This window comes from Pseudonaja textilis, chromosome 2, assembly GCF_049901715.1.
Source record: "Pseudonaja textilis isolate UNSWEBS1 chromosome 2, rPseTex1.2, whole genome shotgun sequence".
NCBI lineage: Eukaryota > Metazoa > Chordata > Lepidosauria > Squamata > Elapidae > Pseudonaja > Pseudonaja textilis.
Genome location: NC_141991.1, coordinates 46,262,174 through 46,279,711, shown reverse-complemented (window position 1 = coordinate 46,279,711; position 17,538 = coordinate 46,262,174). Strand labels below are relative to the sequence as shown.

The following is a 17,538-nucleotide window of genomic DNA, read 5'->3' as shown; positions in this document are numbered from 1 at the left end:
AACTTGTTTTTCAACTATCTTTAGTAGGGAGCTCAGTGTGAGTTGGAGTGAGAGAGGTAGAGGTTGTGGATCTTCAGTCTTAATTTTGGTAATATTCTCTACAGGTAACAGATGGTTCATCGGTGGCACTGGTGCCCAAGCAGAACTCTGCCTACAACATTTCCAATTCCTCTACTTTCACAAAATCACTCAGCAGATATGGTGAGTAAATGAGAAAACTTCCTTGCCAGTTTATTATCTAGAATTCTTTAGCAGTCTGGGAATTAAGAAAGTCTTCCTAAATTAAGAAAAAGCAGACTAAAAAGGATACCATGCTTCAGTCAAGCCACTTCTAATGAATTCCTTGGTTTTGTATGACAAAATTGATGTAGGCCCATTTTATAGTAAATCTACAACTAGCTTTTTCCAGTTAAGACTTTGCCTCTGGTTGCTTTATTGAGTTTAGTTTTTCTTCCAAATGTGTATTTCTTCGCTGTGTTTTCTTAAAGCCACTGTGCTTTCATGTGCCTTATTGGTACATGATTAAGAGAAGCAAGGTATCTATTATAAGTATTAAAAGTATTTGCTGAAGAAAAAAAATTGTTGCAGGATCCAATCTTGGTTGGTCACTGGAACCAGAATTTTAGTCTGCACAGCTTTTGACCTTGTACTGGAGCCCATCCTCCAGAAAGATTCAGATAGAGAGAAGTTCCCTGTGGATGGGCTCCCAGCATGAGTCTGAAACCACACTAAACCTCTGGTCCTGATGACTGACCCAGATTGGATCTGGGACATGTATATTTGCCTTCATTTGTGGAAAAAAAGTCATTTATTTAGAATTGAAGAGTAACCTACCCATAGGTTTTGAACTATAATGAGCTTTCTTCATTATTCATCAGATCCTTTCAATGAAAAAAAAGACAGTAATCTCTTTTTTTTCCTAGGGCCAATTAGTTAATGAAGTTTAATTAGCCCAAAACACATCATATTTTTTGATGGTATGACAGGCCATGCTGCAAGTTAAATGAGGTGGAGGGAGGACAGCAGAGGCCAAGAGTCAGCTGAGGAGGGAGAGGCAGTTGCCATTATATGTGGTTTCCTCACAGAGAGTATGCTCCGGACAGCTAGCAGCCCTGACAGTCTCCGTTCCCGGACCCCCATGATCACACCTGACCTGGAGAGTGGCACCAAGCTATGGCATCTGGTGAAGAATCACGATCACATGGATCAACGAGAAGGTGATCGTGGCAGCAAGATGGTCTCAGAAATATATTTGACTCGTCTGTTAGCTACTAAGGTAAATCAAAATGGCTCCTAGGTCCATTGTGAGATATGGATAGTGTTATAAGTTTATTAATAGGAGTATCACTTAGACTTATACGCAGCTTCACAATGCTTTACAGCCCTTCCCAAGCAGTTTACAGAATCAGCATATTGCCCCCAACAATCCGAGTCTTCATTTTACCGACCTTGGAAGGATGGAAGGCTAAGTCAACCTTGAGCCTGGTGAAACTTGAACTGCTGGCAGCTGCCAGACAGCAGAAGTAGCTTGCAGTGCTGCATTCTAACTACTTCCCTACCACGGCTCTTAACCTGACACACACACACACACACACACACACACACACACACACACACACACACAAAGGAGGGATACAAATCAAATAAATCAGTGCATGGATGGATGCAGGGGAATATGTATTCAAGTTATATACAGCACAGGGGACTTAGTCTAAGACATTGAAATTATAAACAAACAAGTGTTTAAGAAAGCCAGAAAGATTAAGAAAACATGTAAACTATAGCACCAGGCTATTGTTGGTTTAGTTGCTTTATGCCCGTGTGTCATTATTTATGCCTGCATTTTTTTCCTACCTCTTCTCTAAAATGACAGGCTCATGGTAGTGATCTCACCTTGAGCCTGATGAGATTCGAACTGCCAAATTGCAGGCAGCTGGCAGTCAGCAGAAGTAGCCTGCAGTACTGCATTCTAACCACTGCACCACAGATCTTAATATTTCATCATGAACTCTATCCTGTTCTCCTTTTTATATACGTACTTATAAAATACTCCTTGCTTTTTATACTTATATATGAATTATATGCATTGCACCAGATTCTAATTGCCATCTGGATACTCATCTATTAGGGGATGGGGTGTAGTGAATCTTGCAGTGTGTGGAGGATTGAACTTGATGAGCTCTTAGTCCCTTCCAGTTCTATGATTCCATGTTCCCGCTGTTGGGTTAGGGACGGTCTCTCCTTCCAACCCTGATCCATAATCAGGAGGTGAAAATTAGTTGAAGTACCAGCCTAGGAAGTGGGAATCCATGAGTTCTAGTCCCACATTATCCATGAAAGCCAGCTCAGTGATCTTGGGCCAATCACACTCTCTCAGTGGTGATTGGTGATTCTACTGCCTCTGGTATGATGAGTAGTCTGATTCCTTTGATCTCATCACCTCCCTTTATATCAGCCCTCCCACTAAATCTGCAAAGATGAGTATTGCACCCTAGCTATTATCAAAAGCGAGATGGGATTCCAGCCTCTAGGTGCTATAATCATTGATTTATCCAGTTTCATTGTTCATGCACTTGATGGACGCCCTCATTTAACCAATATTCCGTATCAGCAAAAACCCGTGAAGGAATATTAAAAATCCAGTGGCTTATGACACAAACACCAAACTGCTCACAATATAATTGCTACACTAATTCCTGAAGTAAATCAAATGGTCAGTAGAAAATTTGTATTGGAACAAATCAAAATAGTACTCTGTTGTCAGATTTTGAAAAATCCCACAGTAACTGCAAAGGTAAATTCAGCTCAGCTGAATCTATCCTAGCCAAATCATAAATCATAGTAATCTACAAGAGGAATGCTGTTTGCTGATTGCTATTGTTTAACCTGTACAGTTTTAGAATATATATTTGTATATATAACCTGAACATTCCAGGGTATTCTTTGATTCTTCTATGAGCAGCAAAAAATCTAAGTAGTAGAAAGCTTTTCTTCCTTCCTTCCTTCCTTCCTTCCTTCCTTCCTTCCTTCCTTCCTTCCTTCCTTCCTTCCTTCCTTCCTTCCTTCCTTCCTTCCTTCCTTCCTTCCTTCCTTCCTTCCCTCCTTCCTTCCTTCTTTCCTTCCTTCCTTCCTTCTTTCTTTTTTCCTTCCTCCTTTACATCATTCAAGGCATCTGAATATACAGGTGACATAATAATTTGAACATTCCGTCAGAAAGCACAGATTCTTCATGAGGGAGAAAGCAGAGGTACTCACTCTATCAAATATTTTCAGAATTCCAACATGGATTTTTCTTTCTCTCTCTCAGTCTAAAAGCAGTCCCTTTTCACAGGGAGATATGTGGATTACCTCAACCTGAAGGAGAGGAATATTTTTTAGGCATTTGTGGCTGTTGAAAGACATAGTGTTTGAAAGCACTTTCAAAATTCAAGATTTCTTAGCAAAATGGTCTTTGCAGTTTCATGGGGACTGTAAAAGAAGTCTACAATAACAGTTTCTCTCTCCTATACAATCTTTCCACACTTTTAAACCACTATTCTAACTATATGTGTTGTATGTTTTTCAAACTTTGATAGCTGGATCCTACATGAGATAATGACTGAGAGGATTATAGGCTTATCTTTCCTCATAAAAAATCACTGTCTCAGAAAGCCAGCTTGAAAAGAAAAAAAAAAGCAGTGATCCTGTAGTTAATTGAATACTGAACCAGAACTCTGAAATAATTTAGATTGCTCTCTGTAAAATCATATATCTCTAGCATATTTAAATCATTAAGTTGAGGATTTGTAGAGAATGGACAAGGCATAAAACAAATGTATATGACATGGGTAAAAACTCAGCAGGATAGTCAAACAGTGCCACTGAAGCTCCCCCTATTTTTAATGCCTTTCTTCCTTCCTCTCTTTATAACTCTTTTATACCCTTCTCTAAGTTCAGTTCTAAATTCCTTTACAATAGCCCATGAAAAGCCAGTTTTATTTCATCCATTGGTGACACTTCAGTTTCTTATTTCAGAGCATGTTTTAATACCCGTGAAATATTTTACCCCTTCTGAGAAGAAAAAAAAAGAATGCCTTCATTCTATTGTTGCTGTTCTGGTTGTGTACATGAATGATATGTTAAGTAATGCTGAACAAATATCCTGTTTTGTTTTGTTTTTCGTTCCAGGGAACTCTGCAGAAGTTTGTGGATGACCTTTTTGAAACTATCTTCAGCACAGCCCACCGAGGGAGTGCCTTGCCTCTGGCCATCAAGTACATGTTTGACTTCCTGGATGAACAAGCTGATAAGCACCAGATCAATGACTATGATGTCAGGCACACTTGGAAGAGTAACTGGTAAGAAGATGCTGTAGCTCAGCAATAAAGCAGATGACTCGCACTGCAGAAAATCCCAATATGTCTTCCCATCTTCTGAAGGTCAGGCTGAGGCAGAGTGGATACCTGATGGGTCATTGTGTAGATAAATATTTAGCTAGGTAGATCAGTGGTTTATTTCTGCAAGCCAGCATCTTATCTAAACTGTAGCTTGTGTGTGAAAAGTTAGGGGTAGCTAACAAGGAAGATGTTTCTTTCAAAGAGTGTAAACCGCCCTGTTGTAATTTCAGCATTTTCAAAAAATAGATCAGATGGTTTAAAAAAAATTACCTCAGTCGCATAAGGAAGCACAGCCTCAAAGCATTTGTGTTATTCTGTTCTCTGGTGTAGGAGAAGCCTCACATATACACTCACTTAAAAAGGCATTTATATTAGGCTACAATATAGCCTGTATCTAATTCACTTGTTGAGATGGGAGGCTATAGAAATCAAATAAATAAATAAAAAATTACAGATCTGTCAGGATAAAATTTCTGTAAGTTTATATTACAGGGACATTATCTTGCTTGGACAAATACTTCGAAGCCCCCCTGAAAACCAGTGTTTTCCAAATGAATTTATAAATCACTAAAATCACAATATAAAACATGGAACAATAATGTGTATCCAATAATGGAGACATAATCATTAAGAGATCAGTAAAATAATAGTGTGGCACAGTACTGATTCAAGGCAAAAAGATGTTCGGCGTGCTGGAGAAATTCTAACCTTTGGGGAGGAGGGAATGGCATGGCTGCCTCGGAGGTGCAGACACACCATGCCAGAAAACAGGGCAGCTACTGAAATGAGCTGCAAACAGGTGCTGCATTCAGACCTTTGCACGCTTCAAAGCACCTCTTAATCTTTGAATTTGAAGCGATTCAGAGTCTTAATAAACAATAAAAGCAGCAGCTACAGGAGAGCAGTTAAAAATCTTGTATGCAGCATTTTTGTTTATATAGCCAGTTATCAATTTGCTGGTGAACTGTATTCCACATTTACCTTCAAATGTGATAGGGAAGTTATTCTCTGCATGCTGATTTGCATAGCCTTAAACTCAGTCTTGCTGCTTATTTTGTGCTATTGGGGATTAACGTGCTCAGTGAATAGTAAAAAGTGGCAGACACTTTTCTCTTCTTCTGCTGCCTTCCTGATTTGATCTCTCAGCTCCTTTCACTATTACTGGGGATAGGAATATACACTCTGATCTCTGGTTTTTGTTAAATAGCAAGCAAATTGCTTTTGTAGTTCAGTAACTGTCAGTAATTAGCAAGGCAGGAAAAGAAACGTTTTTAAATGGAGTTATGAGAGCATGGAAACATTTGGAACTGATTTATCACTCGGCTTTCTATATTAAAGGAAATAGCTGCTCTGGGAGGAAAAACGGGGTAGGGAAAGAATCCCAATGATGCAACTCCGTAGAGCCCAGGGAGGCAGGCAGGCTCCAGCATACTAATGCCCTTGCTTGTTTTGCACTGCTAATTCAGTGGATAGAGTACATTTCAAGAGATGGCTCTCAGAAATTAAAAGACATAGGGTTATATGATTTGTTGGAGTTTAGCAGTTGAGACAAAAAAACAGTTATAAAAAGCAAGGGCCCAATTTTCATTGAGATAATTCAGATTTTATGGTAGGGTAGGAGAGATCAGACAATGGAATTATTTTACACAAAAAATCCTCACCCTAGAAGTCATGGGAAAGTTTCTATGAATTTTCCTGATATACAGAAATGTTTCCAGTGAGAAAAATTTCCAGTGAAAATTTTCCAGTGAAAAATTAAGATAGTATTCCTGAGATTCTTTGTGTTGTGCTTTGAAACTTGGTCATCCCATCTTCCCTCAAGTAAATTAGTTTGAGTTTTCCCAATTCTTTGTGTTTTGTTTTTTTTCAACCTAGCCAATATAACAGGAAAAAGTAATATGATAGCCCTTCTGCCTCAGTAACATTGCTTTGTGAAAATAGACACGGGTAATTTGCAGAAACAGCATAGCCAATTGCATTGTGCTGGTTGCCTCAGTTAAAAGATAAATTAATGCTGAGTTGAGGAAGATCAAGAAGTTGCTTTTCCTTTAATTATAGTTCTCATTTCTTAATAGAATTTAGTCTCCAAGGGCTAATACAAATATAGGGATTTAATAAAGGGCAGAAAACTTGGTGAACCCTGAAATGTAACAATAATTTCAAAGAGTTTAAGAAGAACATAGGGAAATGATAGAAATGTTGACAAGTACTGATAAAACCCCAAGGTCAGCATGAATGACTTTGACAAATGTTCTATTCTATGTCAAAAATAATAGAATTTACCAGGCACAATTTTGGATATTTAAAACAAGTCTCATGATAGAAATATTTCTGATATTTACTGTTAGTTTTCAAATGCCAAATGCTCTTAAAATCATTTATATCCACATATAAAACATTTAAAAATATGTTCATATACAGCTGCACCATATATCATACAGCCACCCTTCAGTGAGATAGCTATGTAGCTGGCAAACATGCATCAGAGTTATTATCACCTGTTTAGATTTTGGGACAACCCCTGCCCCCCTTACTGTGATAGATTTTAACCAAGTAAAGTTTTTTTGCCAAGAGCCCTACTTGAAGCTACTAAGAATAATCTCTTCTTTTCTTCTCCTTTGCAGTCTACCTCTGCGATTTTGGGTGAATGTGATTAAGAACCCACAATTTGTGTTTGACATTCATAAGAACAGTATTACTGATGCCTGCCTATCAGTGGTGGCTCAGACATTCATGGACTCCTGCTCAACTTCTGAGCACAAGCTAGGGAAAGACTCTCCCTCCAATAAACTACTGTATGCCAAGGACATCCCTAACTATAAGAGCTGGGTAGAAAGGTGAGTAACTGCAGATGTAGAGAAAGTAGGTTTGCAAAAAGAACAAAGGTGTGGCAGTTCTAGAATGTTTGGGGTGGTTCTCTGAGTTAGAGGAGGAAAAATGGTTCTTCGGAACAATTGCAAGTGATCCGTTTTTTTTTCCTAAGAATTGCCAATTCCTTTCAGACCTTTCTGATGAATAAAGTAATATAGCATATAGATTTCACGATGGCAGCTGTTTCTATTAGGTTGGATCCAGCATAAACATCTAATTGAGGTGTGGGGAACCTCAGTGAAGTATTTCTTCTATCAGCTGAGCTTTTCAGTAGTTGAACAAGGCAAAGAATGATGTTTCTCTTGCAACCATTATTAGATCCAAGTCTCCTACAAATTGCATTTAAGGATTGGTGGAAGTGGATTGGGGAATTTGGGAGTAGTGAATAAGGAGGCACTCCCAAAAATAAAAATAACTCCCTCCCTTTTCTCTTTCCATCTTCAATGTTTTGAGGATATTTCTACTAGTAAAGCAATCCATTTGCAGGAGGATTAGCAAAGCAAAATCTCTTTGCCGATGGAATTTAAAGCCTCGATTATATCCAAACTGAAAATAATACAATCGCATTGTGTTGAGTAATACAGATAAGAGTTTTTCGTTTTCATGGGTTTTACCAGGGAGATTCTGATCAACTTCAAGTATGTTTGGTTTATTAATTATTGTGTACTATTGGGGTAGAGACTCACACATTGAAAAGATTCAGTAGCTGGTGCTGTTTTGTGAAAATTGTATTTGCTAATGACATCATTACCCTGCTGATGTCTTAAGTAAAATCAAAAGGTTTTTTTTTTCCCACTGCTGCTAATAAAGATGAAAAAATAGATAATGAAACACAGGATGAATAAGACTCTCTATTTATAAATAGAACTATTTTATTAAACAAATTGACTGTGTCTGTTTGTGTACACACACACACACACACAGAGACATTAGTTAGAATTGGTATATTGTGCAAATCATATTTTAAATACCCGGTTCTTGACTTAGAGATTACATTTGTGCCTGAACTTTAATTCAAACTGTTTTGACAACTTATTATTCGATGGTTAGGGGAGATGGATATTGCATCAGTTTTATAAGCATTATTTTTATCTTGTTTATTCATGGTAGTGAATAGCCCTACAAGATGGACAGACCAGAAAACTGATTCCATAGAATTATATTTCACTGTGATAAGCTTTAGTAACAGAATCTTGACTAAGTTTTCCTTTCCTTCCTTCCCTCTTAGACCCTAGGGAACCAGAGATGGGATAGTCTGAGTCTCTTTGTAATACCCTTCAATTCTCTCTGGACATAACCTAAGTTTATTCTGTACTGTACCTGATGTTTTCTTAATAGCATATCTAGATTTGTTCTTTAAGGGCACCTCCCTGATCCTCCTATACCCAGAAACTTCACTAATATTGTGGGGAGGGGGGTACACCTTCCTTTTTCATGCCAGCATCTCAAGGTAGGGACATCTGGGACAAAACCTCTATATTTTCATTATCTTTTCAGTTGCTAGCATTAATGCAAACAATATTTTATGACACAGTCTTTGGCAAACAGCAAATTATACCATCTTAAGATTTTCTTTAAAAAAATAATGAGATTCTGCACACTTTGAAAATGATGAGGAAAAAAACTTCCAAATCTTGTGCAATCACTTTTGTATGAGTTATTAAACAGTAGCTCTCTTCTTTGAGAGCTTGGAAAAAGTGCAACAGCTTTAAAGAATTGATCCTTTAAAGTTAATACAACTTTAATGTTTTAACTTCTTAAAGCAGCAACATTGCTTTTTTTTTTTGGCTTGGGCAAAACCTAAAGAAAGTGGGGACTGCTTTAATGATTAGCAGAGAGGGTTCTGAAGCACACTCATTGCCTTGATATTCAATACTATTTGCTGCTTGCTTAGTTGGCTATTTTTAATATTAGCCAATATTATACATTATGGTGGTATTTTAGATATAATATTGCCGTTAAGATGTTTCCCACATTGCTAGACTTTTAAAACATGAATCTTTTATGTTGCATATTTATATTCTGGGAGCTGATGTATGTATAATTATAAATTATGCTATAAATGCTAGATAATGATTACTGCTGTTATGGAAGAAATGGGCTTCTATCTTGCTTTCCTAAGTGAAGGCCATTTTTTCCATAACAGCAGTCATCATTATACTTCGGTAACAAACTTTCTAATAAATAAATATAGGATTATAAAACACAATATCCAGATATGTCACTTTCTGCTGCTCTGCTGAGCTCCATTAAGTTCTCCTCATAGGAGTGTCCAACTACTGATCTGTGATTCTGCTTGACATGCCTCACCATGATTTTGGAACAATTCAGGTCTATCTCCAACAACAAATGTAGACAAGACAACTTATAGCCCAAGTTGTATTCCCTCAGTAATCTTTCTGTTTTGCTTTGTGTTTGTTAGTCAGGTGTAACAGTAACAAGCACTCAAAATCCCTATTTAAGATTACCGTAGCATTTCTGTTTCTGCAGAAAGATTGGATCTTTCCCCCAATCTCTTGCACTCAAAGCGTCTTTTGTTTGGGGAGCGGGGGGGGAGAAGATCTCAATAAATGGTTTACCTCCAATGATCACAGCACCCCTTTAAAGCTGTTTCTCAAGTCCTACTATTTCAACTCACACAAGGAGCTTGGACACTGCCTCATCCCCTCAGTCTTAAGATGTAAAGAGAGACCCTGTATACCCTGTCTGTGAGGGCTTAAGAGGGCTAGTCTGGTTACCTGAACACAAAATGAAGAGTCATTTGGCAGGCAGAACACTATGAAATGGCAAAATGTGTTATGTACGTTACAATTGCTTCATTGTAATGAATAGATTTATTACATTTAATCTGAAGACTTGTTAATTAAGTTTATGGCATTTTCTAGATTTATCCTCAGTTTGTTTCCTACCTGCTATTGAACATCTTTATTTTCAACAGCGTGATTTATTTTTCCTCCTTCTCACTTACAGATATTATGCAGATATAGCTAAAATGCCAGCAATCAGCGATCAGGACATGAGTGCCTATTTGGCAGAGCAGTCACGGTTACACTTGAGCCAATTCAACAGCATGAGTGCCCTGCATGAGATCTACTCATACATTACTAAATACAAGGATGAGGTAAGGTATATCAGAACTCTTAGACATACCTTAATATAACTATTTATCTCTGGGTTTTTCCCTCTTTCTTTTGATCCATGAAAAGAAATTCAGAGTGGGGCTGCTTTTATCTCACTGTAAACTCATCATATCATGTGTTAATAGTTGCACAGTCAGCTATGAGCACCCCTATTGAGTATACTGCAGCATTTCCATAAAAATATAAAAGTAGCTCCATTTTTAAAAATATATTTTTAAAATATATTTTAAAAATTATCTGTAATGTGTATAATATATGATACACAATAAACAAACACAAATATGTACATTATAATGATGTCCCAAAATCAGTTATTAAAGGCTGATCTAGGCAGTTACTTACAAAATATCACGGTTGTACATATCATTTCTGTTATGTAGATAGAAAACCTATCTGGGCTTTGTCCCACTTTAAACTGAAAGGGATTTTGTCTTCCTGAACAGCTAGCTACTTTTTACCATTCTACCATCAATAGCATTTTGGCATACTGTGTAAATGGTGTGGTATGCTGGATGCTCTGTAGTGGATAAGAAGATGCTCCAAAGAGTTATAAACACAGCACAAAAAAATCATCGGTTGCTCCCTTTCTTCTTTGGAAGAGATTGCGAGGACCAGACTCCTCTCTAGAGCACTAAAAATCTCCACCGACTATTCTCATCCTGGTCATTCATATTTCAAACTGTTACCATCAGGGAGACATTATAGGTGTCTTAAAATGAGGACTAATAGACTGAGAAACAGTTTCTTTTCCAAGGCAATAATTGTCTTGAATCAAACAGTGCATTTGTGATTTAGTCCTATGTATATAGTGGCATTTTTAAACTATTTAACTTACTAAATGTTTTAGATAGGTTTTAGACTAGGTTTATTATTATTATTAATTATTTATTATTATTATTATCTCTGTGGTGTGATTGTGATGTGACATTTGGGGCACTGTGCTGGAGTAGCTTTCAAATTTCATTGTATTTGTGCAATGCAATGACAATAAAGGTATTCTATTCTATTCTATTCTACTCGTCATTAAAAAGATGTGATTCAATTATCCATTTGTTGAGATACTAGAATAGTAGAGGAACCAATTGCACCAAATTATTGAAACAGGGTATTAAACTCTCCCAAAAATACCGATTCTTCTCAATCTCACTCTTTCTCCTGATCCTATCAACTCTGACATAGATGGATGAGATAAGAACATTTGTCAAGTAGTCGTTCTTCTAATTTCTCTCCATCAGTATTGATGGTGATGATGATATTAGCCTTCTGAATCATAATGACTTATGCATATATTTTTAAGAAACTCCTTTCTTTTTATTTCACATAACCAACAATCCTGGGTTCCATGAATATCTCTATCCAAGAACTAACCAGGCCCTACAAGCCCAAGCCACCCAAATGTTGCCACCTACAAAGACCTTCTACTGAAGCTCTTTTAAATCCTGCATTTGCTTTACAAAGAGAGGACACCTTGTTTCTTTTCTAAAGTTTTGATATGCCTTGAGGTATTTTTATCTGTCTATTATCATTAATCCTTTCTTCTGTTTTGATACAAATTGCTTAAAGTAACAAACACAGACCACTCCCTTTTATAACAAAACAACACTTTTCCAAAATAAAGCGGGGGATCACAACAGTGTCTCAGCAGATAAGTAAAGGGCCAATAAGAATGGAAGCAGCAAAAGTGAACACATATCAAGAAGTAATCAAATAGGAGACAAAAAGAGAATATTTATCAACTTAAACCTGAAGCACTTAACTCTCTAAATGAATGTGTTCCGTGTCAGCTATTCTGGGTCATTTCAGTGAGCCCATGTACAAATTACCTTATTTATAATTTTGAGGTGGGGGTGGCACTTACTATCACAAGAGAGTCACTTCAATAAGCCTATAAAGTTTTAAGAGTGGTTAAAAACGCATCTACTGTAATTGGTATGAACAGCAGAAAGTAGTTTTGAACACATTTCTACAATCCTTTATTAAAGCAATAAAATATATGATGCTAATATATGTATATGTATGTGTGTGTGTGTGTGTATGTGTGTATATATATATATATATATATTAGAGTTATATGGATTTTATTGCCCAACAGAAAGATGTTGAGAGCTGGGGGAAGGGAATTGGTTGCTTATATAAGATAATGAAAGCATTTGTCAAACATTTTTGCATTGTTATCTGGGCAAGGCTCCAAAATTGTTCCCTTCAACAGCCAGTAAAGAAAGTGGCCTGTTCACATAAATGTGAACAGAGATCAAGGTTTCTTAGAGGTTTCTGCACTCCAGTTAGTTCTGTAGACAGCTGAGATCTCCTGCCCCATGGCAAATTTCCACTTGCCGATGGAATGGCTTGCCTTCAGAGGTTGTTGGTGCTCTATCAATGGAGGCTTTTAAAAAGAGATTGCACAGCCATTTGCTGAAATGGTATCGGGACTCCTCCTTGAGCAAGGGTTTAGACTAGAAGACCTCCTTCCAACTCTGTTATTCTGTTCTTTTTTCTGGTGACCTTGGGCTAGTCTTTTTCTCAGTCCTAAGAAGGCGGCAGTAGCAAACCACTTCAAAAAACGTTGACAAGAAAATTTCAGGGATTAGTCCAGGCTATTGCTGGGAATCAAAATTGACTTGAAAGCACCAACAACAACAAATAGCTTAAGTTTAAATTTTTAGGAACCTTGTCTGATCTTTAGTTATTTATTTGATAAGTTACTTCAGATACGTACGTATGTATGTATGTATGTATGTATGTATGCATGCATATATATATCTCCACTTCCCTTTGTACCCACAGATACTTTGCTTTTAATAGAAAGCTAGCATGCCACCAAAATCTGTCTCATTTTTATTTCCAAAAATCTTTTGAGTCTCACTAAAGTTTAGGACTATTAAACAATAAAAATGGTGGGTGGTCGCAGCTCTGGGCTGGAACTATGGCCACCTGCCAGAAAGGAAAAGGAAGGGAAGGAAAACTAGGGTAATAGGGAGCACCCCGGGGGATTAGAGAGGTTGGCAGGGAGCAATCTCACCTATTCACAGTCTGGAGAATGGTTATTATGTGATTGATGTGCCCATTATTTGTGAATAGGAAAGCACATTTGTACATCCATTTTGGTAGGAGTGCCTGTGACATGCTTGTTAATATTCCAAGTAAGACCACTATAAAATACATTGCCTACCTATGTTTTGAATAATGTTACTCTATGTTTAAATATTCTATTTAAATATAAAGTGTTTCGCATATTGGAAATTCTGAAAGTATTGTTTCTGAATGACATCAGAATTTGGATGGATGGTGAAAAGAGTAACATTAATGCTGCATGTCAGTTAACTGAATATTATTGTTTCTTTGTAGACGTGATCTTCAGTTGGATTCTTGTATTTCTTAGTGATAACTTGCATTTTGCAGAACAGAGTTTCTTTGAATATGCAGTTCAGAGATCTATTTCAAGTCAGCAGAGTTCCCTCTGTGGTATAATATAATGCTGCGGGGAACATTCCAATTTCCTATTGTTTTTATCCCGTAAAAATAAATTCACTTGCCAGACTTTTATTGGCATTGCATATTAATGATTAATAGTCACTAGATTAACTAAACTAGATTCAGTTACTAGAGTTCTTTTAGATTTCCTATGAACAAGATATTAGAGATAAAAGATAGAGAAATATTTCTAGAGAGATACAGACAGAATTATTTGACATTACAAATTAATGAGATTTTTTTTATGCAGATCTACAACTTTTCTTCCTGAGCTGCAAGTAGAAGGATGATGATGATGATGATGATGATGATGATGATGATGATAATAATAATAATAATAATAATAATAATAATATTTTAATATTTAAATCAATTTTAATAATTATCCATTCCGAAGTGCTGGTTGCAATGCATAAAAGAGAAAAGCATCTCTTACAGATAGCATATGAATCTCCATTTATCACAACTCCTATTAATAATGAGGAATATGGGTTGAACGAGAGATTTCCTGAATTAAGGCTGTCTTTCAAAAGATATTTTCATTCCTCAAGAGTCAACCCAAAAGACAGTGTGATCCTGAAGAACCCCTGTGAGTTGGCCAATTTTTGCTACTCCTGAAGGCCCTTGCAGGCTTTAGATTTTAACCAAGTAGTGGATTCATCAAAAACTCTTAGTAGGGGCACTCTGGAATATCCTTCAACAGTAAAAACCACAAAGACTCTGCCCACCCAGTTGTGATGGGGTGAACTGCTTCCCGAAGGATCCCCCTTTTTTACTATTGCTTTCTGCAAAGGAATTTATTTATTTAGCACTTGTAATTTTAATAGGCTTTTATATTGTATTGTAAACTGCCCCTAGCTGTTTTGGATAGTGAGACAGACGGCACATATATATTAAATAAATAAATGGAGGAATAGAATAGAATAGAATAGAATAGAATAGAATAGAACAGAATAGAATAGAATAGAATTTTTTTATTGGCCAAGTGTGGTTTGACACACAAGGAATTTGGTTTGGTGCAAATGCTCTCAGTATACATAAAAGAAAAGATACATTTGTCAAGAGTCAAGAATAAGGTACAACACTTAATGATAGTCATAGGGTACAATAAGCAATCAAATCATACTAGGAAACAGTCCATATAAATCTTAAGGATACAAGCGACAAAGTTACAGTCATACAGTCACAAGTGGGAGAGGATGGGTGATAAGGAGTGATGAGAAGATTAACAGTAATAGTAGTGCAGACTTTATAAATAGTTGGACAGTGTTGAGGGAATTAGTTGTTTAGCAGTGATGGCACTTGTCCTTCTGTCTAGTGGTTCTGTTGTGCAGTGCTCTATAGCGCTGTTTTGAGGGAAGGAGTTGAAACAGTTTATGTCTGGGATGTGAGGGGTCTGTAAATATTTTCACAGCCCTCTTTTTGACTCGTGCAGTATACAGGTCCTCAATTGAAGGCAGGTGGGTAGTAATTGTTTTTTCTGCAGTCCTAATTATCCTCTGAAGTCTGTGTCTGTCCTGCTGGGTTGCAGAACCAAACCAGACAGTTACAGAGGTGCAGATGATAGACTCAAGAATTCCTCCATAGAAGTGTATTAGCAGCTCCTTGGGAAGTTTGAGCTTTCTGAATTGAAGCAGAAAGAACATTCTTTGTGGTGCTTTTTTGATGACATTTTCATGCAGTATCATTCTTTTGAATGGAATCCAGAGAGATAAATATTAGTCTCCCTTACAAATAAAACTCCGTGTAACCTTTCCTGTTAATTGTACCTTGATTAAGCTGGGCAAGGTTTAGTGGGTCCCAGCCAGGTGTGGGAAACATAGGTGTGCACCAGCCATGCCACCTTTTGTATGAATTGACCCAAGTGTAACCCCGGCCTGCCTTAAGGGTGAAGCACTGTAAAGAAGGTCACAGGGCTCATCAATAGGAACCCAGCAGCCAGCACAGTTGCAGCCTTTCAGCACCCTGCCTGCCACCTGGATAAGATCAAGGGCAATCACAAAAACTGGAGCTAGAGGCGGTGGCAGCACCTTCACAGAACAGTTCCTCCAACCCTTTTCGCAGCAGCTGCTGCTGCCCTGAGGCTAGTCTCCCAGCTTCCAACATTCCCTTTCATTAGTCTTACAAATCAGTGAAGCTTTAAAAGCAGAAATCAATAGCTAGCAGGGCAAGTGCTACGTGGTTAGAAAGTGCAGCCTTAATGAGCTGCAGGCAAAAGAAGTTGCCAATCCTTGTCTTTTTGGTTAACCACTGTCTGGCATCTGTTGAATGTGTCTCTATAGTCTGCTCTAAAAGTACTGCCTGTGTGTTTGCAGCTCTCAGGAGCTTCTTTTATGATTTTTAATGGGATTAATAAATAGCAGCTGTTCCCTTTGTTTGTTTTCATTCATTAAACACAATTACATGCAGCCCGATTGCACCCTCTTTGATGCAAAATGGGAGGGAATAATTTTTCCTGTTGCTCGGTACTATAATGTGCTGTCATTGGCACTGAATGAAAATCATAATTAATTTTCATTTGGGTTTTTGCATCTTCCTAATCATGGCGGTCTTTAGAGCAGGTGACAGACAAGTATCTCTCTTTTTTCTCCTCCGTCTCCCCTGCTGTCTTCTGTTTTGCCCTGTTGTGCCCAGAAGTGCCACTGAAAAACAACCAGGCCTTAAAGCTGGTTATAAAATCTTTCCAAACTCACTCACAAACTTTAGTGATTGCCTCCATTTGAATCAGGAGTAAAGGAGATTTGCAGGAGATTCTCATTCTATTCAGGCCTCCAACACCTTTAAGATCCTAAGATTTGACATCCAGCCCCCCTAATTGGTTGCTTTGGTTGACGTTTGGTATTTTAGCACCACCTAGAGGTGCTTGGGAACAATGCTTCAGGTGAGGAATGAGGCGTTGGGGCAGTCAAACTCTGGCCTGGCTTGTTAACTATATGATTTACAGCCAGACCTTTTTTGTGCCAGGAAGTTAAATACCTTTCATATTTAGAAAACGTTTGGAACTAGATACAAGAAATCTTTTCCTATAGGATAACAGCCTTAGAATAGCTTCCCACAGGGCATGATGTTGGACCGGGGTAACTCCTTTCTTGATCTGATGATTCCACCTGGATGTACCAGCTCTGTGGCATGTAACCTTTGTGCTTTCCTTTATTTGCGACATTGCAGCCTTCCCCAAAGCCCTGGGCAACAGTGCTGTGTGTGCTCCCCATCATTTCTGCATGTTCAATATGGGAAGCCCAAAGGTGTCACAGCTGCTTTTAATCACAGGGAGCTTATTTCCATATTACTTGTAGGATTTGTGATAGGCCTTTCCTGCTTTCGAATAGTCAGCCTATTAATCATACAAGAGTTTGTTTCCAATTATGCAGCCAATGAAATGGTTAATTGAGTTCTTTTTGATGGATGCCTCGACATTTAATTGGGAAAAAAATACAGCTTGCACTCACAACAAATGTAACCACTATAATGGGATTTCTGATGAGATTGCATTTTAATCATCCCCTTTTAAACAAAAAAATCTGGCAGTGCAATTGAAAGGGAGGTGGGGTTGGGGAGCATTTCTTTTTTATCCCTCCACTTTCTCAATCCTTTCCTGCCAAAATTTCCCTTCTCACTCAACTGTCACTAGGCCTACTCTCAACACCCCACCCTTCAGTTTATTAATATGGTTGATTAAA

General features: G+C 37.6%; 1 protein-coding gene across 7 annotated transcripts in view; it reads left to right on the top strand.

Moving 5' to 3' along the window:
• PLXNA1 (plexin A1) overlaps window positions 1-17,538 on the top strand; it is a 391,291-nt gene that overhangs the window by 362,247 nt on the left and 11,506 nt on the right. For 6 of the 7 annotated variants that reach the window (XM_087923767.1, XM_026723218.2, XM_087923771.1 and 3 more), the window contains 5 exons: window positions 105-201; window positions 1,086-1,276; window positions 4,168-4,337; window positions 7,001-7,213; window positions 10,218-10,368. In XM_087923767.1, the coding sequence (XP_087779893.1) occupies window positions 105-201; window positions 1,086-1,276; window positions 4,168-4,337; window positions 7,001-7,213; window positions 10,218-10,368 (822 nt within the window). The remainder of the gene's footprint in view (window positions 1-104; window positions 202-1,085; window positions 1,277-4,167; window positions 4,338-7,000; window positions 7,214-10,217; window positions 10,369-17,538) is intronic. The other variant, XM_087923772.1, reaches the window with a different exon arrangement.